At 42.5% G+C, this 23,260-nt stretch overlaps 2 protein-coding genes across 17 annotated transcripts in view; one reads left to right on the top strand and one right to left on the bottom strand.

The window, feature by feature from the left end:
• cacna1aa (calcium channel, voltage-dependent, P/Q type, alpha 1A subunit, a) overlaps positions 1-17,044 on the bottom strand; it is a 65,832-nt gene extending 48,788 nt beyond the window's left edge. For 11 of the 16 annotated variants that reach the window (XM_086055911.1, XM_086055907.1, XM_086055904.1 and 8 more), the window contains exons 1-3: positions 15,258-17,042; positions 3,183-3,289; positions 2,956-3,095 (exon numbers count right to left, since the gene is read on the bottom strand). In XM_086055911.1, the coding sequence (XP_085912037.1) occupies positions 2,956-3,095; positions 3,183-3,289; positions 15,258-15,606 (596 nt within the window). In that variant the 5' untranslated portion in view covers positions 15,607-17,042. Of the gene's footprint in view, positions 1-2,955; positions 3,096-3,182; positions 3,290-15,257 lie in introns of all 16 variants that reach the window. The other 5 variants (XM_086055914.1, XM_086055903.1, XM_086055906.1 and 2 more) reach the window with 3 other exon arrangements.
• Positions 17,045-20,544: 3,500 nt separating this feature from the next.
• alkbh7 (alkB homolog 7, RNA demethylase) lies at positions 20,545-22,799 on the top strand. Its single transcript, XM_086055958.1, has 4 exons — positions 20,545-20,937; positions 21,685-21,858; positions 21,973-22,097; positions 22,186-22,799. The coding sequence occupies exons 1-4, from the start codon at positions 20,665-20,667 to the stop codon at positions 22,304-22,306; spliced, it is 693 nt and encodes a 230-aa protein (XP_085912084.1). The 5' UTR covers positions 20,545-20,664; the 3' UTR covers positions 22,307-22,799.
• The last annotated feature ends 461 nt before the right edge of the window (positions 22,800-23,260 follow it).

Below are 23,260 nucleotides of genomic sequence, written 5' to 3'. Positions count from 1 at the left end.
CAACAAAACTGATTTTGTACCCTTCATACTTTTTTTTTCCCCTCCTACTGTATCCCTATTTCTGGAAGTCTAACAAAAAGGAGGCTGGCGCACTTGAAAAATCGATATAAGTCTCCTGCTCAAAGGCAGAAAGAGAACTCAAAAAACAACAGATAGATAATCACTTTAATAGGCATTGCCTCCATTGGACGATTGTACTTTTCCATAAATACGCTAAGTAACATTCCTTCGAACACTGAGTATTAGTTTTTTACAGGTGAGCCTAACCATATCTTACTCCCAAATGCCATTCATCTATCCTTTCCAAATATTCTTACTTCTTTCATTGTATTGGTTTGGGCCCAAAATAAAACACAAACAAAAAAAAAACATTTACTGACTGGGCACCTAAAACGATTATGGAAGGCAATCCTTGTCGTGGCTGCAAAGCTTATCAATGATGGAACAGAGAGGCTGCGGTAAGGCAGGATCGAGAATGTCCAACATCAGCAGAAACTAATACAGGCTGACATAATGAAATTGCAGACAATTTTAAAATCTCAATCTCAATATCAGTCGGGTGGACACCCATATTGAAGGGTTGTATCTAAAAATGTGTGCAGTAAAGAAACCAATGGCATTTTTTAATGCTATTAGGCATTCTAATTGAGGAGTGAGAGTGCAAAATTCAGAATTATTAATCATAATTTTGCGCACACTAAAATAGGCCCAATGGAGTGAAGTATTTCATTGAGGGGTGGTTCGGGAAATGTAACGACACGTCAGCCCCGGTGCGTTTGATATTGTGGCGGTACAAGGGAACAGTTGCCTGGCAGGTGCTGACATCCCATAATCTGAGCGCTTGTCACAACAGGGAATGTTGGACCGTAAATTCACAGACCTAACTGAGAGGCTGCAACGTACATCCTTGACTAAAAATACATTTATATTTATTGATTTTTAACAAATATTTCTCTTACAAATAATCAAGTATAATGCCATTTATAAACAGTCTGCTATGACAAACATTGTCAATTCGATGAAGCACTTCCTCATTCACGCCGTCTCCACGGTTACTCTGCCCTTTCTCATTCATAAGTGTTTCCATGGCAACAGCAACCTTGGCTCATTGATAGAATCTCTGTATCACCTTGGTAACAGAGCCAAAGGAGGAGTCAGGGTGTTTTCCCCATTTATCTTTTCTGCGCATCAACAACTCTTGCATACTTTAATATATAGTAGAGCTACAATATGTGACACACAGGCGCACACACGCACACACACCTACACGCGCAAAGATGCACACCTGCAGAACAAACAGATGCCACTAGGAGATCAAACATTGAGTGCAAATCATTTTCTCAAGTGCGCTGTGGAAAGTAGGTCATTAAATGAAGCTTTTATCACAAATAGAAGACATCCAATGACGATCAGAGGCTCTTGCATGTACATCAAACAGGTACATGCAATCCGGCCATTTTTAAGAGTCCCCCCCCCCCCCCCAATATTATTTGGAGTAACATTAAGCAGTATTGCTCTTCCCACTGCCCCTTCTCACGGGAATGCAAGACATTATAAAAACATAATCTTATGTGCCCACTTGCCATCTGCGTTCCTGCTGACTTCAGCTAAATGAGGCTAATTAGTTGCGTCTACAAGGCTGACCAAATACGCTCTCCACTTATCTTTTGCTGTTGTTATGAAGCCCATCATCCAAAATGCTCTCTCATGTTATATTCACAACACCCCAAAATAATGAGAATGAGTGATAGGTACCACGGTTCACTCATTCTTCTTCTTTTAGTCACTCAAAGGAAAGTGTTTCCGTTTATTTTCATTTGATTGCAAAGTAATTGGAACGGTGCTTGTTTTGCATCCAATTCCTTCATTCAACGGTTGTATATAAAATGAGCTGAAGGTTGCAGACATGCACTGTAAGAATGGTTATAAACTAAGCGTAATTGGACTAACAATCAATAGTGGGCATAAAAAAAATCAGCTATCTTTAGCTATTCCCAGGGCCAAATCAGTCAGGCAATTTACTACAATACGGAGGTCGACACGTGCGCGCACACGCACACACTTGGGCACAGAAACACGGGTGCACACATATCAAACAGCCATCCAACAAGGTTGTACAGTGGACAGCCAATCTATTCACAATCATGTTAATTGTGCTCGTCTTTGAATGTCTGTGAAGCGAGCTGGCGCAAGTCCACAAAAGGTGACTAGGAAATGGAAAGGAATTTTTGAAGTGGAAATGTGCGCGTTTGTCTGCGCGCACCGGTCGGTGTGTTATCAAAGGGATGGGCCAGAGATGGGCGGAAAGGCCAAGTACCTTTCATGTTCAAAGCGGGAGAGAGTTTCATAAAGGTGTGTGTATGTGTGAACCTCACGGGTACACAGGTGAGTGAGTATCAAAGGATTCATTCTGCAAATATAGCCAAACTTTATGCCCCCGCAATCACAGCTGGATACCACCTCAGCCTGCCCGTAAAAACACGATTGTCGACATGACCCAGTATAATCTTGTAGCCTCCTGCTGCCTAATTCAGAGAGCTTCTTATGAAGTAATGCTGTATGTACACGCACCCAATGGGGCACATCATCATCAATCATCATGTGCAAATCTAAATCGTGTGTCTTTTTCAGGCTTGTGTGTGTGTTTTGAGACCCGCTCGTCTTGCTGCCTGCAACCCTCCTTCACCTGCTTCATGTCTGTTCCCTATGAGCCCCTCCCCCCACACCCGCTCTGCGCGCACTATATTGTTGTGGCATTTGTTCACTACCCAGGCTGCTGGCTGCCTGCGGATCTGCTCTGTGATCTGACTTCTGCCTTGCTCAGGATGGGGCCATTCATTAGAGGAAAGGGCACACACACAGCACACTGTGACAGCTGACATGACAGCTGATCCTGACCTCATGTTTTTATAACGTCGCGCGCATAATGTGTGTTTGATATATTTCGGCACTTACCCCGTGAGCACCACCACAAAGTCCATGACGTTCCATCCATTCCTCAGGTACGAGTTCTTGTGGAAAGCAAAGCCCAGAGCCAGAATCTTTATACCAGATTCAAAACAGAAGATCCCAATGAAATACATCTCTGTAGCGTCCTGAGGACAGAGAGAACACACCAGGGAGGTTAAGGAAAGAAGATAGTGCTGTTAAATTGAAAAACGTATCGTTTGTGTCTGCCTTACCAGACGTTCAGACAGTGGCGTTTTGTCACCGTCAGGTAAATGTTGTTCCAGGGCCAGGACGATGCAGTTGGCAATGATGGTGGCGAGAATCATCCACTCAAATGGAGTGAGGGAATTGAGTTAAGGGAAAAACAACCTTTATATGCATTTGGGTAGTCGTACATACATCGTTGAATTTATTTGGGATATTCTGATTTATCATGCATGAATTGCATTGACTACTATTTGCAACACACAAATGAATGCGTACTGGCGCACTGGCCCACCAGCATGCCCATGCACTGAGTGGGATTTATTGTGACATCACCATTTGGCTCTGTGTACATAACGTCTTAAGGCTAGTCAAAGTGAGACAGATAGCGAGAGATGGCGAAATAAGAAGAAAGACATCTAATTGTATTTGTCACGATCACTCCCGAGCACACGCCACACTCTCTCTCGCGCTGCTGCGTGAGAAGAATGCGTTGCCTGACACAATATCGTACTAGAGGTTCATAGGCCACAACAATAGGTACCGAACCTACGGGTTTGTAAATAAGGGATGATCTCATGATAACCAAAATCAAGAGTGGTGGCTTCCATTGCACTGTATCATATTGAACAGAATGTCCATTAGAAAATGGATGGAAGGAAGGATGATGAAGCAAAGTTGACTATAGCAACACTTCTCAGAATGATGCGATACAATTCCACACCACCTCTAATTAGAACCACAAATATTATTACTGTATTTTCCAGGCTATAAGTCGCTCCGGAGTACAAGTCGCACCAGCCATAAATTGCATAATAAAGAAGAAAAAAACCCACATATAAGTCGCACTGGAGTATAAATCGCATTTTTGGAGGGAATTGATTTGATAAAATCCAACACCAAGAACAGACATGTAATTCAAAATTTAAATGACGGACAATTTGAAATAGAATAGAATAGAGGTAACAACGGGCTGAACGGTATGCTTACATTACGTTACACAACGCCCCCCCCCACAAGCCAAGTTGTCTTTCGTCGCGTAACGTTAATAAATGTGTCCATATAAATCAAAATAATAAAATTGTGCACTTAGTACACATCATTTCCACCGAGATACAATGGTAACATTTGGCTAACATTCACACATGTAGCGTTATAAGAAAGTAGCGGTAAGATAATTTCAAACTCACCAAAACGGCCGTAGATCGATTAAATAAATCTTTTATTTATCGCTGAACATGTAGAATGTTTCCAAGTCTCCAAAAGTACTGTATTTATGTGTTCGGTCCTAATTATCTCTCTGTTCGTCTTCTCCACTCTCCTCTTCGTACGCGCAGATTGATGCAAGGCCACAGCCAGAGGCACGGAGTCTTAAAGGAACAGTACACTATTTTGTATAGATGTATTGATAGACAGTTAAATTGTCTTTTTATCATACTATTTTAATGACTAATTTAGCAAAATATTAGATTTTAACCGTTTAAATTATTCATGCATTTTAATAGCTTTTGGGATTTAAACTTTATGTTTCTTTATGTGGGTTACAATAACATGTGAAATGATATACAGGTAATAATGTGTTAATAATTTCACACATAAATCGCGCCCCCAGCCAAACTATGAAAAAAAAAAAAACGCAATTTATAGTCCGGAAAATACGGTAAACTAATACCGCTCAAAAATGTGTACTATCATTAACCAGGGCTGTGGTCAAGTCCATTTTTTACGACAATACAATGATTCGGTGGGTTCAAAGCATGCTTCTGTCATATTTATGAATGAAATACGTTGACATCCAAACACACACGGGGCGTGTAGTAAGCGCCCTCGGTCTGGAACACCCAGCATGGCGTAGCACGGTCTGCTAAATTCCCACACACAGTGAACTCCACTTGCAACGGAACAAAAATGAAGATGCACCCATTTTCCCGCCGATATCTTACAAAACTGTTAAAGGTGTACATAATCAAGCAATTGGATTTTCTCTTCTGTTAATTTCTCCTTTTTTTCACCTCTTTCCTATGTGCTCACCTCTATTAGGAGCAGCTATTCCCATGATAAGGGGGAGGAGGAATCTATTTAGCATAAATCATATGTGCATACACGATACAAGTCCGCACCTGCTTTCGCATTCACCCGTTATAGACTGTACATGTGTGTTTTTCCTCCAGTTCCGATTCAAGAGAAAACCGAGAAGCCAGTCCAGGTGTTAATAGTTTGGTCCGAGCTTATCAAGTGTTTGACGGGCCTTAACGGGAACATGCGCAAAGCCTTAAAAGGCAAACGCGCGCAAGTTTGAGTGTTGTATTGTATGTGTGTGTGTGTGTGTGTTTGAGAAGGTTGCAGCTGACTAAAGGGGGAAAACGGAAGATATGGTGAGTTTGAAACCCTTTAGTATTATTATCTCTATCTTTATCCTGCTAAGAGTGTGCATACACACACACACACACACACACAAATACGCATTCACGCACACACGATCCTGCACATGAATAAATGACTCTCACTTTGCCATAAACCTTCAATAATGAATTGCTTCCTGCGCCTTTCTCATGGCTATATATAGCAGTGACTCAAAAGCAAGAAAAGAATTGAGAGGAAGGGAGATGAGATGCTCTCTCTTTAAGCTTCTTTGTCTTCATGTTTGACTTCCACATTGTTTCACTGCTGTGTGTGTTTGTGGAAGCATCTACACTATCACGGGGGCATTGGTAGATCATCGAAATAGCTTGCCAAGAAGCGACAAGCAAGCCGCCTAATTGTTCACGATGACGCAAAGTCGCAAACAAGCACACATTTTGCGTCGTATTGTCCTTGTCGTGTTTCGCCTTCTCTGCCTCAAAATCCCCAAACTACCTCAATCCTGTTTTTCCTCGCTTTTCCGTCTTTTCCCATTCCTGTCACTCCACCTTTCTCTGGCTGTGCTAGCTGAGCCCATCAATCATCTCTATCTCCATCACGCCATCTCTGTCCAATATCTAAAAAGGGTAAGAAGAGCTGCAGTGTCAGCAGATGCAGTGGCAGCCAGAAAGAGAGAAGGGCTGGGCATTAAGAGGGGGGGAAACATACATAGAGAGCGAAATGAAAGCGAGAGAAAGCAAATGACCTGTGGGCACAGACGTGATTGAAAAGACTGAGGGGGATAAAAGAGGAAGAGAAGAGGTGGAGGGGGGATGAGAGGGAGGGTAAGAAGACTAAGAGAGAAGAGCAAAAAGAGTGCTCAGATGTGGGATAACGCAAGACAGAGAGGGGTGTGAGAGTATTGCGGTATTTTTTCTCCTGAGCTGTGTGGAAAGTAGGTTAGTGGCAGAACACACACAAGGACTGTGAAAAGGGGGGTGGGGGGTTTATATGCAGGAGAGTGGGAGGGAAACGATATGACACTGTGCTACCGTACTGTGTGTAATCACTGCACGACTCCATCTTTAGACACACTTCACACATTTCCGCAACGCCATAAAAGCATATGTTGCACAAAGCGAGCACAAGGCATGAGTGGAAATTGTTTATCCTGATGAATACCAGCACGGTACATAAAAAAAAAAAAAAATCTTGAAAGAAGATCAAGATGTGCCCCAATACCTTTACCATCATAGTATATAGAGGGTAGTATATCACTGCTGTCAGGCTGAAAACTAAATTTCTTTGTTTTTCACAAATGTATACTACTAGTCTACTGGTAAGTCCACTGGTCTACTGGTGTTAATTTCACAAATGATTGACCAGTATAAAATGTTGAAAATGGCTTGATCTCTTTGATGATGCAATGTAAATTTAAAAAAAAAAAGCAATTTTGGGGCTCTCCTAAAAAGTGATGATTTTCGAGGTACGAGGATTCCGCCCAGCGCCAGCGTTATTTAAAAGACGTCAAATCGATTACATTAAACGGAGATAAATGTTTCATTAGGTGTGGACATTTTTTCCATTTTAAAATGTTACTATTAACATGTTTGCTCTAATTTAGCATAACATCACTTTGTTCATTTTCGAATGACATGTAGGTAGAGTAGCAACATTAGCTTCATCTTATTTCCTCTCTTATGGATTATGAAAAAGTTGGAAACCGTTGCATGAATTGAAAAATTGAAAAAGGATTGTTCGTCTTATGCTAGATCGGGACACATCTAAATAGAGAAATGACAAGATGGTGGCAACACAAAATCTCATCATAGCAATGGTCATTTCTGAAGGCTTGCTAGCATGTTGCATACATGGTCATCTACGTATGTAATATGATAAATCACACAACATCCACATTTCCTACTCTGATTATCCTATCCCAGGTGACTTTGGTCAAAAGACGGACTACAACCTGGACTGGTAGGACTGCACGGAAGTCTGGCGAGTGAGCCACTATATTTTCAGGAACTCCACACAATATCCATTTTTTTGCACAATTTTCAGCTGACAGCTTGACCGTTCATATATTTGGTCCTAATGCCTACAGGGGATCTGTGTTGCGCAGCTCTCTTTGAAATTGAGGTCCATTCCTTAGCAGTCATTTTGAAACGTTGACCTTTTTCTGAAGTCTTACCTAGGATGACTTGGAGGTTGCTTTGAAGCCATATTATTAAGCTTTCCCTTTATCTGCAGGTTTCTCTGAGTGGACTGCAAGACTCTTTTTAAAGACACAAAATTCTGATATTTGAAGCTCCTTTACACTGAAGTCAAGGATACCTTTTTTTTTTTATGAGTAGCAATCCCAGAACAGCATTGACAATATGTACAAGGAACACACCCCCAACATAGAATATCACATTGTTATATAAAATGTAAGATATTCAGGTTTAACAAGCTGTGTATAATCCAATATTATGGCTCGATGTTGGGCTCATTTGTGATGTCTCATTAGCAGAGGTAATTGAGTGCCTTTGACCCGTAAACATTTGAATGTGCTTGACAAACATTGTTTATGCATCCGTACACTGTAGTTTCTGTTAATTTATTTTTTCCAATGGAAAAGGGGAAATTTCTGGAAGGCCATGGTTAATGAAGAAAACATCTGAAATAATAACCTTCAACTTAAGCACGGGTGGCGATTGAATGGAATTCCTACATTCCATTAAATATTGATCCCTGTGCCCCAGTAGGTAGTGATACGCATACACACATGATCTTATATAACATATACATGTACTCAAAGGGTCTACCCTTTAGCAACCTTGACAGTCCGGCCCGACTATAACACCCCTCCTTCAAGCATCATTTGGCCATCCGAGCACACATATTCGCATGCACACACACACATGCACAGATTCCGCTTCACCACACAACTCAACTTGTCTGCCAATGGAGGGCGGACCAGCTGCTACCATTTGGGAAGGCGCCAGCCTTCATATTAAACTAAACAAGCAAGTGGCCTTTTTGTGCTCTTACACAAACTACCATGTCAAGTTTTCTTGTTACATTTTACGAGTTTCTTTATTATTTTGGCAAGTGCTGAAATCATTTCATTTGGCTGCCACTGCTCCCGCGGAAGAAATCATTTGATTACAAGAATGCAAACTCATGTAATCATCCAAAATACATGAATGAATCGCTTTACTGTATTTTGTTCTGTCCACATCATGTTGCTTTTGTCATTTGCGTCGCCTGCCTGCAGAATTCAAGATTAGGCCGACACGTATGTTGGCTTTGGGAGGCAGCATGAAAATGGCCTCTCCTTAAAAATTGAGTAAAGAAAATGCTTTAGTGATGTTATTGCACACTGACAAATATATTTGTAGTCTATAATATTCTCAAAGACAATGACAAGCACATTTTTTTTTTCTACAAAAATGCCAACAATGATGTCGTGAGTTTACATTCATAGCACACTGGCACCATGTTTGACTGCATTGCTAGACAAATTGGTGAGCCCAAAGGCCAGTTTAGCCCTGCTTGGCCTCTCTCAGAAGGATTTAGCATCAATCAGTGTTTTAGTCCTTGCAGGCACCCTCCTCTGCTCCTCCTGTATATTCTATACCGCATATGTTGGTGCCTGCCTCAGCCCAGCCACTGCCCCCTCTCATCATCCAAATCCAGCTGAATTGCCACTTTCGCAAGATGCTGATGCTGGTATGTGTGTGAGCTGCTTGCAGAATCTCGGTCTAGCATGTTTCTTCGCATAATCTTTGTGGTAATGCTAACTGACATTAGTGCTGATCGAACCATAAGTATTTACATGCTTTTTTTTTTTTCTCTCTCTTGACATTACGTATGCATGTCTTGGTGTGTGTCAGCACAGCATGCGTGCAGGGAGAACGCACATTTTTGCCTAGTAGCGGCCGTAGCACGTGACCAAAGAACACAGGGATGATAAAATCAATCCATCACACACTATCTGCCTCTATTCTCTCCTCACACATCCCAAACCCCAAAATAGCTCTGTCCCGCGACACTAGCCACCCTCCATCCACAAAAACACCAGCTACAGTCTACACACTTGTAACAAATGTACTGGGTCCTTTAGTTAGGTGTCGCTAACTAGTGATGTCATAGGCTGGCGCCTATGTGGAGGTTGCCGCCCTGACTTCCCGCCAGTTGGTAGCCAGACTTCCAAGGAGATGGACGTATGTCTGCAGTCCCTCTGTTTTTGCTGGTCAACCATTTTTGTGACGCGAGGTGAAATGCGGATGAATCTGCTTCGTCATGTATGATTTAGCGGACCTGCTACCGGGCTTGTTTTTTTTGGGTGTGTGAATAAACGACGGGCTTTTTTTGATATCCCAGCATTGGCGTGGATGTGTACTTTTTTGCCTTGTCTTTTCCTCTTCACCGCCCTAACCCGAAACGTTACACGCTCCTATACAAATGTCAGGTTTTTGGGATGTAAAAATATAAGACCATAAAAATAATTTCTCCATATCGATGTGAAAGAGAGAGAGAGAGAGAGATAGAGAGAGAGAGAGAGGAATTTACTTTGCTGTCTACCTTGAATGCCCTCCCTGTTCTACACCTGTAAATCGGGCACACAAGTGTAAACACACAGATAGCACAGCTAATATGTTCTAAAATCTGTGAAATTGAAAGATGACAACATTTCTGTACACTACATTCAGTATGTGATATTTGAGATTCAATGAGATCTCCAGTGCCTGAAGGAACTTCGGCTATGGATCAAGTCACACATTTATTACCAGACAGTGAAAAGCTATGAGTTAGCCATATTGAACCTTGAGGGCAAACACACATGCATGCACAAACGCATACAGGCATACAACAAACCAAGCACGACTCACAGCCGTCAGGATCAAAACACCTCCGCAATGCTTAAATTAGCATCATAAAAAGCGAAAAGCAGCCCTTTATAGAGGAAGGACAAGATGTAGTGGCGAGGAGACTGAGTAGGACAGCGGTGACGCGGAGGAGGGGGGGAGCGGGGAGGATGACGGATCACATTGAGGCGAGAGAGAAAAGGTGCAGGTAGACAGTGGTGAGAGGTGATGACAAAGCCTCGGGTCCTATCATTCGAAGACGGGGGGAGGGGCGGGGGGCAAAATCGGCAAAAGCGTGTTTGTGTGGACCTGTCTATAGGAGGGAGGTACTCAACATAAAGATAACATGTCGTTTATATGAATTGCAACAAACACATCTCCCATTCAGGACTTAGCACATTTGATGGTGGTCATACAGTGGAACCTGTTGAGTTCAATCCGTTTTGTGATACTGGACAGATTTGTTCAGATATCAACATAAAATCGCAAACTCAATCGATTGTATTTATCGTCATTCCTTCCAGAGTACAAAAAGTTGCCATCATAAGACCAGAATATAGTAAAGGCACTTTTTAAGCAGCATTTTAAAATGTTCAAGTACATATAAGCAGAACTTAAAGAGGAATTCAACGCTAGCATTTTTTCAAGAATATGTTCTATGCAAGTCCACTAGTTGAAACACGGCATTCTGATAAATATTGCGTTTGTGGAATAAGAGTTAATCCACCCGTTTTTAGCCATCTCTGGGGCAGCCATTTTGTCACTTCTGTCGACTGAAAATGACATCGCAACTGCTCACCGCGGCCAATCACGGCTGACCTGTTTTCTGAAGCTGAGCCGTGATCGGTCGTTACCTGAGCCCTGAGCAGTTGTGACTGTCATTTTCAGTCGACAGAAGTGACGAAATGGCCACCCCCTAAGATGGCTCAAACCGGGTGGATTTTGCTGCTTAACTCAAATTCCACAAACGCAATATTAATCAGAATGCTTTGTTTCAACTAGTGGGCCTACTGGGAACATATTCAGGAAAAAAATATGTTTCCGTTGATTTCCACTTCAAGTAAAGATGCTAGACGAAGTGGAATCTATTTTTCAGCTTGCAGTAGTGGTATTTACTGCAACTGATAGTTGAGCGGGGTGTGGTTTCAATGCATTCAGTGGACACTCGGTCTTCGTTTCTCTGTGTTTAATTTTGATCAAAGGCCAAATTTTACGAGCTTGAAAGGATTCAAGAGGTGAGGTTACACTGTATTTATGTTCACTTGGCGTTCTGCCTTCTCCATCAGGACCCAAACATGATTGTGCGGCCAGAGTGTTTGAATCTTCACCGCATTGTGTTTCATGATTTAGAAGCGGACAGACAGTTTGACGCACTACTTCTTGATCCTCTCGTATAACTCTACAGCGTCTTTGACTTGTGCATCCTTCCTGTCTTTTTCCCTCCTCTGTCTGTCTCCGTGTTACATCTCTCTGCTCAAGCAGCGCAGTTTCAGAGACACAGCAGAAACATAACATTCTCTCTCTCTTTCTCTTCTCAGTCCACAAAGCAAGTTGGAATCTGCATGAATTCGTGGATAACACTATATAACATTTAATGGACTTACCAGATTCTACGGTGTGATCGCATTATATTACTGTTTCTTTACTACCTCCACATAATGTGATAATACAGTTGTTGTTTTTTTGCCATAAATGTTGGTTTGATAGCAGACTGACGCATAGCCTCAATGACTAAAGGCAACAGAACCCAAAATGCAACAGCCCTGAATGAAGAAACGATCTGTTGGTACATACAAACAAATACGGCCCTACTGGCATGCTACATTAAGGTGCTAGTCTTTTCAGGTAGATGATTGGTTAAACTCTTTCATATGTTGCAACGAAATTAAAACACGGTAAAGGAACAAACACACATGACTGGCCATCAAATTTCATCCATCCTTTCACCCATTTCTTTTTCCATCTACACACCCTATAGTTGTTCATCCACTGATCATACATCATGTATCCATACCTTTCATACATCCCCATCTAGCTATCCTTCCATGCAGTCACTTACGCATACACTCCGTCCAATCTCCACTCCCGCCGAAGCAGCAAACGTGGGAACACCACCTGATCAATTGCATTTTAATGAGATTGGGCCACTACAAATCCTGTTGTCTTTAAAATGCTACGGGATGACAGATAATGACTTCAGATTGCGGAGTTGAAGAACAGCCACGACGAGATATAACCAACTTGTAAACAAACAGAAAAGCACCTATAACCTGAGACACATATAACCTCACGCATAAACTGATGGGATGTTCATTCTGAATAGTTAGCAACTGACACTTGCATGCTGCAGAAAAAAAACCCAATAAATAATTTCCATTCTGCAGTCAAAACAGATCACAGACTCTATGTCCACGCAAAAACAAGCAGGCCCCGCTCTTTGTCTCTCGTTTAGGGTGTAACTGTCGTCCACTGTCCAACCCTTCCAATCCATTTTCTTGTTATCTTCTCATCTATCTTTGGACTGTGCAACCATAAAGCTAGTTCGCTGTGGTGCAAAGCAGCGAAGACCTCATGAGATTAAATTATCATATAAAAAAACTCTTTATTCATTCTACACTTGAACATTTGTACGGGGAATCATAGTTGCTTTGGAGGACTTGAGCGTATTGACTTCCTCTCCGTTTACAACAGCAGGGGGGGAAAAAAACACTTAAATGTAAATGGATGGCGCACTCAGTACCATATGGTGTACATGCACATCGGTGTATATGTATGAGTGTGTGTCTACGTAGCCGCATTCAAGATATGTATTTAACCGACACTTAATAACACTTGCACAAAATAAACGTAATTGGACAAAAGAAACACAGCACACACACATCGTCACATAGTAACGCCACTGTAGGACACTGCATATGCATTCGGCAATGTCAAAGTGTCATTTGGGGTCAAATGCCAGAAGAACAGGACTTCATTTCCAAGGTCCTATGGATGACCTATTTAGCTTCAGCAACCCACTGCGTGTGATATTGGAGTCAATGACAAAAAGTGTAGTCACCCATTTATCGTTATTGTAGTCATGCTATGCGACATAATGCATACGCTATAAGGCCTTGCTTGCCCTGGGACTTTTACCAGGCGTAAACTGATCCAAAAAAGTAATGCACCCATGTTCACACTAAGATATAGAAAAAGTACAATAACCTGGTTGCATAAATATGCACACCCTCAATCTAACAATGTGTTACAGCACCTTTGGCTTAAAGCATTCCATCTTTTTGGGTTTGAGTCTATCGACCTGGCGTATTTTGATGTGGCAAGATGTTCCCCCTAAATATATATGTTTTTCATTTTAATTGAAAAGTAGTATCCAAATGTTCCAAGTGTTTATATTGATTCTTTTCCCCCCTACTATCGGATTAAATTGCATCCTTAAAGTATGACGATTATAATTAAACAGCCGTAAAAATGTCTGTCTCAATGGGGACGTGAGCACATTGTTATTTATGTGTCACTCCCTGGTGTCCAAAGTCAGTTCACAAATAAATAAAGGCTCTCAATGAGTCCACTGAGACACATGCATCTTGGTGGATGAAGACATATTTTCCTTCCATACATTCATTTAAACAGATCACTCCTGAATCATCAGAAACAGAACGAGTCCGGTCAGTGGCAGTGGCCATACGTGAATGTTGAATTCAAATAACCTGGACAAGTGAATGGCAGCAAGTTCCAGTATTTAATCTAAAATCCACAACCGCAGACACCTTGTGAACAGCTCTGTCGTTTAGTAAATAGACTGTGAGTCATAAGCATATAAGTAGCTCCTGCATTTCACTAGAGCAGCCCAATTAGTGTGTGCAGTTATGTCACAGCGCAAGCATCGGCAGCGATCAATACATTACTCCATTTTCAACTCATGTCATTAACACTCACAAAGCACAAACTTTAATTTACGCGGATCCGGACCAACGTCACACCCAACTTGAAAATGGAGAAATCACTCGCTATTCATTTCTACAGAATGGTGCAAAGTACAGATTTCCTGAAAGACGAAATTGCACACACACATGCACACGTAGAGAGGGAAATGAAGGCACATTCATGCGGAGGCATTTGAGTCCTAGTTTTATAATCTTACGAATGAAAAAAAAAAAAACACACACACACAGATACAACACAATGTCTGAAAAATTCAAACGATGGCCATGCCTTCATGCGCACACACGTCATAACTGGAAAGACACCGACAGAATTGTGATATGAAAGCTTGCGTCATACACTCGCACACACACACGCTTTGAAGCTGGTCAACTCTCCTTGCTCATGTGGGGACACCTGATTTTTTTTGGTCCTCAAACCACAAGAGGTCCCCATGACATAATGTAAACAAACATTTGTCCCCATAAATGACTAAATACAGGTATACTACATAAACCCACACACTGAAGATGTTTTTCTTCTCACATGGTATCATCATTGCCTCCACTCCCTTCCTCTCCCATTTCTTTCTCCTAATCTGTATTTGCTGACATCAGCAACCAGCAGCGCCCCCTAGATACCACCCACACCCCTCCGATCTGCATCAAAACACAATTACACACACATACACGCACACACACACACTCACACACACACACACACACACACACACTCACACAAGACCATTCAGGGATCATATATCAAGCTCCCACGTGATGTGACATGGAATTGCTAACGGAAGTGATTGATGCCGATCAACAGCTCATGAAAAGGAGGCTGCAGTTTCTGCCGCCACCTTTTCATTAAGCGTGAATTACAAGTCCAGCCACGGTCACGTGGACGGGGATTCTTGTTAGAGCTCCGTCATCATGAGCCTACCTGCTCTCCGGTGGGATTGTACTTACAACATTGCAGGTAAAGGATATGGCCATTCGGTGATCTTTTTGGCGTATTTTCTCACAAAGTTGTCTTCACTGAAAATAAACAAGGAGCGGTTGACAGTGAAGCAGTTCTGGCGTACCGGTATCGGGTTGTACAAGGCCATAGTCCGGGCCCTCTGCGCCATGGATTGCTTGTACATTCTCTGGGCTCCTGGCCCCCCGGGTGGACCGTGGCCCAGCCCATGCCCGTGGGCATGCCCGTGTCCGTGCCCATGTCCGTGACCGTGTCCATGTCCGTGCGGTCCTCCTTGTCTGCCCCCACCGCGACCACCTGGGCCCCCTCCACCGGGGCCTCCGCCGTACCTGGCTGGAACCTCGTCACCGAACCGCGCCATTCTCTGGAAACCAGAAGCCAATCTTGACGAAGCAGCGGAGAAGGAGACCGGTGCTCAGCTGCACAGCCGCACATTACATCCCATCCGGATCAGAACATCTCATACGTTTAAATGGGTCGAGGTTCTGCAGCTTCTGGTCTAATAGCAACCTGGGGGCCCCACGTAGAGACCACCTTCCCCTTACGTCTCTGCCAGGAGCCAATCGTGGGTGCAAGGGTATCAAACGTTTGGTCTTTGGCTCGCACCGAAGGGCGTCTCAAGTCCTACAGTCGTCTTGGATCCGTCCAAACCCTGAGGATGAACCCCCACCGCCAGATCATGGGGACTTATTCAACACGAACCATGGCTCGTCATCCCAGCTGCATCAGAACGCTCCACAGGCGCCACAAGATTTAGTTCTTCACTGTCATGACAACATGCCATGACATGCAGACGCCTCTCAAACGGCACGGGCCTAATAAATCACATTCACGGCTTCTAATGTTAAAAATCCGCTCAAACGTTTAGTGGCCAGATGGTGCAATTCTTCCTCCCTGAAACCACCGTGTTCACTTAGAAAAAAACATTGGAAATAAAATGCTACCATTATTTAATTATTTCTCAAACATCCGCAATATTTGGTCGTGTTGCGATAACGTGGCAGTGTGGCACTGCTAATTTTTACCTTCGAGTGGAGGATCTGACAAGCCTCGAGACACGGGTGGGAAAAAATGTCATTGGTTTAAAAATACAAAAGGGGAAAGACGGAGAATTCCATGTTGCTTTAAAATCTCCATGCCGTCGTAGTGGAGATGTGAGCAGCGAACAGCATCCTCCTCCCTGCTTGCAACACCTGCCTAGCCATCCACTGACGGAGAGGACACGGCGTCAAAGACACGCGTGGGACGGCATCTTCCCCGCCGTCTTACACCCTCCCATGGACAGTCTCCTCTCTCGCCGTGTCCCGATAAAGTCGAACCTCCGTCCTCCTGGACCGCTTGGATGTCCTGCTCGAGCGTCCTCTCGCTCTCATTGGAGTGTATAGTGGAAGTGGAGGGGGGTGGGTTCCTCCACCAGCAGCCCCAAGGGGAGGAGAAGGAGAGGGGCGCAGGAATGGAGGGAGGGCTGGATGGACGGTTGGATCGAGACAAGAATGAAAGAAGCGATAGAAGCGGAGTGTGTCTAACCTACACGGCCACACAGCTTACGTATGCGCCATTACTGGGAGCCGCACGTACATTATGACGCAAACACCTACTTGCACACGTATGCCATTTGCAGCCTGCTTCAGTATTGCTCCGCACTCTAACCAAGCCCCGTTTCGTGTCAGGCACAATCACAACCTATTGACGAAAATGCCGATCTCCCTCCTTGAATCTGTGTTCCTAAATTCGCGTGAATGCGCATAGAAATTGCCGAAATGCATGCGCAGAGGAAAGGGGTGTTGGTTGTATGCGGCGCGTACACGTGCGCACCTGCAACGGCGCCAGAATGATGTGCGCGCGCATGCGAATCGTGTGTTTGTTCGAGATGGAAGGAGGAGAAGGGGGGAGGCTATTCTTAGTAACAGACATTTGGAAATTAATGGAGGAGGAGAGCTCTCTCTCCCCGCCCCTCCCCCACAGCCCCCATCTCCCCAAGTTGGCCACCTTTCCTCCCCTCCCCTCGCTCATAAGCGCCGTCTGCAAGGTGTGCCATTTATTTGCTATTACATGCACAGATAATGCACAACATACAGTGGCGCCTCCAACGAGTTGAACGCCCAAGAATGGTAATACAATTACTTTTTGTTTCTAGGAAGAATTGTTTCAATAGACAAAAACTTTAGAGTTTAAACATTGTCAGGTAAAACGGCAAAATCTTGTGAGACGTCTGCTCAATGAACACAACAAACAATCACACTCACATTCCACAAGTTAGGCACACTTGCACAATCTAAATAGAGACATGAGCAATTATGCCTTTTACAACTATAAGTGCAGTGGTATTGCTTGGGGGGAACACCGGGGGAAATCACCTCGTGTGCAAAATGTTGGGTATTAAAAAAACATATTATTCATAATATAATTTATATTATACATAAATCTATGGAGCGCCTTCACAGTGACAACTACCCTGTGACCCCGAAGTCGTACCCATTCGAGTCGCTGTCCATCAGGGCCATAACTCGCTATGAGTCATTTGAAGTTGTGACCAAAGCATTATGCCTGTATGTATCATGAACGGAAAGAGTGATGGGCGATGCCACATAGAGATTTGATGTGGTCTGTTACAGAATAAACTCAAATATGAAGGCTTATATTCCCATTGTTGAACTTGAGCGACAATAGTCTGACAGGCCTAAAAGGTTCAAGAATGGGAGGGGGAGGGAGTGCTACTCAATTCAAGTTGATTGAACCTACTCCTTTTGGCTAAAAAAACGTTGTGTGTTATTTAAATATATGGATTTCTTTTATGAGAGGTGTGGGGGAATAACATTCTGTAGTGAGTCCCGCTCATAAGCATGAGGGAAATTGTAGCCCACAACATCACAGGACAACCTTTCTTTAAAATCTATTATATTTCCTAATTGATTGACTCCAGAAATAGCTGCCTCTGTGAATGGGAAATGACGATACATATTTAAGGGTGACCGGGAGAATTAATTCGCCCCGTGCTGGAGACTGAAACGGGGGAGAAACCGTCCTCGTGCAGACTACAATCAATAACAGCACGACCTTAAACGTCTATCTGATACGCCAGAAAGTAAAGCGATCGTTTAGCTTTGTGTCCATTTAAGCAACGCTTCCGACTGTGAGAGGCTCCATGACCCCGCCACAAGGGCATGCGGACAGTCGAAGGAAGATAGATGGATAGATAGATAGATAGATAGATAGATAGATAGATAGATAGATAGATAGATAGATAGATAGATAGATAGATAGATAGATAGATAGATAGATAGATAGATAGATAGATAGATAGAAGCAGCCCAAAGGAATGCTTTATTGTAGGTATAGGTGTTCTTTTGGTGAGAAGCAGACCTAAAACTTCAACCTTGGCTTAATCGGAACCATAACAAAATCCCCCAAACACACATGGGAAAATGTGCTATGCCTTGATGAAAGGTTGAACCTTTTGGTTGTAATTCCAAAAGGTACGTTTTCCACAAACACAACACGGGTTACTACCAACAGAACACAGTTACCTATAGTATGATCTCTTTCCTTTTCACCACTGTGACCCTAAAGAGTTTAAGACAAGCCAAGTCTTCAGGTAGCTGTGTATGTATTTCTCCGTCAATATAAAAAATGGTAGGTAGCTCGCTGCGTCTTGAGATGTGAGGAGAGGCCGAAAAAGGAGTGTCGTGACTCAATGATTCATAAGACTGAATAATTCAATGGCTGGATGCTTGTAGTGCACTCCGCCCCTGATGAACCCACTCCATCCGACGTAAACTTCTGCAAGAAGAATCCACATCATTGCATTCATCACAACAAAAAACTGGATGGTTGATACAAATATCAGTCAACAATACATTACAGCTAATGAAGAAAGGAATGATGCTGGATTTTCATTGAGCAGCGGTTACATTTTTTTTTTTTTCGACATCTCTGTCGGTGTGTTGTTGGGGCTCCACATAATTGCCTCATGCTGGCCACTTTTAGTACTCAAAATCAATTCTAATTGCATTTAGATCCAGTTATAATACATTGAAAACAGAAGGATGACTAAGGCTGGGGGCATCAGCTTGGCATTCACCAATGCAGTGGGTACCACATCAATCGCACGTGCGTGTGAGCGTGGGGTGTGTGTGTGTGTTTGTGTGTGTGTGGATGTGTGTGTCGGAGTGGGGGTATAAGATTTATTGCAGATGCTCACTGACCGAGACCACCAGCAGGCTTAAAGAGAGGACACTAATAATTCTTGTATAAGCAATGTTTGAACAGGGATGTTACGTGCATGTATAATAAGCAGCATAATGCATGTTTTAACATCTACAACAAATAAAGCTGTGGTAGTGGTTCATCCATAATGATAGGGCCTCAGGTTTAAGACCTGCTCTGGATCAAATAAATATACTTGCCATGGATGCAAAAAACAATTAACTACTATGGAATGTGCAGGCTGGATGATTTGAGATGAGAATGAGAATCACCGATGTGCTGTTGAGCAAGGCACCATGGCGCTACTCTTGTGCAAAGCCACATCACTCTTGACTCACTGCCTTACTGCATGTGTGAGACAGAGCAATATAAAATATATATTAAATATCCACAGTATATAAGATCAATTATCTCAGTAAATTGTTTCAATCCCTAACTGTTTTTTGGCAAATAAAGTATGTCAATGCAGATCAGCTGTACCACTAAAATTCAATGTTATACAGTATATGGTTTGGTACAAGGTACTGTATACAGTACCATCTATTATTGACTGCAATCTTTGTGTACCACCATGTCTGTTTTTTTTTCTGAAACAACGCAGTGAGCAAAGAAAAGGTTACATGTCCTGAGTTCTAAGTAGGTCAATTTTTTGTCTGTTTTTTCCCCCCTTGGGGCATTTTTGTAAGGATGAAGTCATCAGTTTATCTAACAAGTTTACCAAGCACGCGCGCATATTGCATCATGGGGGAGTTGTCTACACATTATGCTTTCCTGTGCTAGATATTTTATGAAAAAAAAAAACGTGTTAATATAGTGAAATCATCCAGGTCCGCCAGCAAAAACTAAGCCTTTACAAAGATAATAATGCGCAGTGTTGACGTATGTTCAACGCTGTGGCATTAACGTGAATAGGTGGTGTCAGTGCATGACCAAACGTCTCTTCTTTTTGGTGTTATCCTATTTAAAAGAAGACCGCGAGGCAAAAAAAAAAAAAAAAGGAAAAGAAAGATGACATGACTTTAAAATAAGGATTTTTACTGAACTCGCGTGGTCATATTGAAGAACTGCAGGATAACGATTTTCCTCTGACGACGCTACCCAAAATGCATCACGTTTTAATATGGCGTCCTACGTTGTTGGTGGAATCGTAGACTCAAAACAATAATACTAAAGTAATACTCAACATTATACTCAAAGTATTTTAGACAAGAATATGAAACCATTATTGAATGCGGCGAAAAGCGTCCGTAAGACAGCTTTTTACAAAAGTCCGCTTCGTTACCTGAGCTCTTTGGCAGACAGCGGCCTGAAAGCTGAAGGGGACTGGCAGTTGGTGGTCGGGTCAAGCCGGGATCTGGTGCAGAGACTCGGGACACAGGTGGAGGTGAGGACGGCTTTCATCACCGAGGAGGAGGAGACTGACCTTCTGCGGGAGCTGGAACCTGGTCTGAAGAAGAAACGTTACGAATTTGATCACTGGGATGATGTAAGTCCTATTTCTTAGGTAACATTTACTGTATTCATTTTTTTCACTCACAATGTAGTTATACTGGGTTGCCCTCGTTTACCAGGTGTTAACACTACCATGCCTTGCATACCAGCAAAAAGAAATTAAAAGATTGTTGAGAATTAATTCAATTAATGGTGGTAAACCTAGGTCAATCTGAATTTAAAGTTAAGTACTTTATTTTAGCTAGATTTCCGTTAATGTTACATTATGCTACTGATGCATGCACTGTAGTGCATCATTGTTTTTTTCAGTGGATATATGGATGGCTTAAACGAATATTGGAAGAACTGTAATAATTTGATAAAATAATGTTATAGCAAATTTAAATCTCTGCCTTGAAGCTTCCTATTCATCATTTTGTCACACAGACTGTTACTGCAGACAGACTACATAACAACATGTCTGCGGTTAACAACACAAGTGATTTATGCATGTTGATTTCATTTTTAGAATTTTAGGATTCATAATACCCCAAGTGGGTGAGGGTGGACACCTATGCACTGTCAATCACTTTATTGAACAATTGCATACATACTGGCTAAGCCAGGTAACAGTCAGCCGCTAACCTGAGCTCACTACATCCAACTCTACACTTACTTGTTGACTCCCATGTCACTCACCAGGCTAGGCCTCTCATTGGATGATTGGTAGAATATTCTAAAAAAGTATTTGATAGCTGCAGCCCTTGATATATGCTTTCTGTGCTCACCTCCTTCCATTTAGGCTATTCATGGATACAGAGAAACGGAACGTGTGACGTGGGGGGCATCATGTCAGACCATCTTAGCCCGTGTCCGATCTGTAGCGTTTGCCTCTGGAAGCTCACTTCTTGGGCCCGTCCACGTCCTCGATCTGGACAAAACCGGCTATATCAAACCTCACATTGACAGTGTCAAGGTAAATGACATCCATTCAGCTTCACAAAGACAATTGGAGATGTACAGGACAGTGTATGATAACAGTTGTACACTTCTTTCGTGTAATTGTGTTTTTGTTCTTGTTTTTTTTTAGTTTTGTGGCAGCACCATCACTGGATTGAGTCTTCTTTCAGATAGTGTCATGCGCTTAGTCAAAGAAGGTGTTGCCAGTGAGTGGCTAGACCTGCTGCTGCCCAGACGCTCCCTCTACATTCTAAGGTTTAGCACAGCACATTACTTGGAGTTGTAGTTGCTATCCCTACACTTTGCTTTTGGCACTAATGTCTTTTCTCCTCTCATATTACAGGGACCAAGCCAGATACAACTTCACTCATGAGATCTTAAAAGATGAGGAGTCTTTGTTTAATGGACAGAGAGTGCCTCGACAGCGACGCATCTCTGTTATTTGTCGGAACCTTCCGGCTTAAAATGCACTTCAGCTCAGCTGGGATATGAATTCTACCTGAGCTCCAAAGACAATGGAAATGGCCTTTGGTTGTATGTGCAAGACTTGATTTGTATGAATGATGAAAATACAGTATTAGGTGTGTCAAGTATGTTCTGAGTCCATATTTTCATGGATTAGAATAACAGGCTCCTTCACATTTATAAATATATTACCTCTTAACATAAAAAATGAAGTCCTCTGTGGTTTCTTTTTCCTGCAAAGTAACATTTGGAAGCAATGTGACAAACAATCTTGGCTGGGGGTAAAGCATTACAAATGGTTCAAAGCTGTAAAAGATTTGTGTGTGTGTGTGTGTGTAGTATGAGCTACAGATGAACCTCACAATAATATATTTTTTTTATATAATAAACAGATTACCTTTATGGATCCCAACACTACACATGGAAGAGACAGCTGTACATCACTTAAGAATTGAAGAAATCTGGAGTAAAGATGAAACGTCATGAGTCCAATTGCCTTGATTAATCTTTTGTGTATTTGGGCTTATCTGTGGGTCAAGATAAACTTGTACTTATGTACAAGCTTTCACAGGAGATATTTGAATGCCTCTGAAGCAAGCTGTTTGGGTGTACTGTTCAGCCATCCTCCACCTGTGTCTGATTGTGGCCAGTTTATTATTGCTTGAAATGACCACAATGGGCTGACTGAGTCGATGCATTTAGTTTCGTGTTGACTTTCGCTGGCGTCAGATGGAATCCTCTACCTCCAAAGTCAGACCCCCAAAAGGCATCTTTGTTTAACCAACTCGGCGTCATCAAAGAGAGCATGCCATTTTCAACACTTTAGATTGGTTAATAATCTGTACAGAAAATAACAAATAGTACAGATTTGTGGGAAAAAAAATAATTTACCAAATTGTGACATAATAGGAGGTTTTGGGCTGACGCCAGTGCTTTGCAGGTACAACATGTCA

Source organism: Filicampus tigris, chromosome 16 (assembly GCF_054856515.1).
Source record: "Filicampus tigris isolate MCC_2025a chromosome 16, RoL_Ftig_1.0, whole genome shotgun sequence".
NCBI lineage: Eukaryota > Metazoa > Chordata > Actinopteri > Syngnathiformes > Syngnathidae > Filicampus > Filicampus tigris.
The sequence above is the reverse complement of the archived record's forward strand: the minus strand, read 5'-3'. Positions and strand labels throughout refer to the sequence as shown.

Coding starts and splice junctions, on each gene's coding strand:
- alkbh7 (XM_086055958.1), top strand. CDS start 20,665: ATGAAACCATTATTGAATGCGGCGAAAAGCGTCCGTAAGACAGCTTTT. Junction 20,938..21,684: donor AATTTGATCACTGGGATGAT/GTAAGTCCTATT, acceptor CCTTCCATTTAG/GCTATTCATGGATACAGAGA. Junction 21,859..21,972: donor CTCACATTGACAGTGTCAAG/GTAAATGACATC, acceptor GTTTTTTTTTAG/TTTTGTGGCAGCACCATCAC.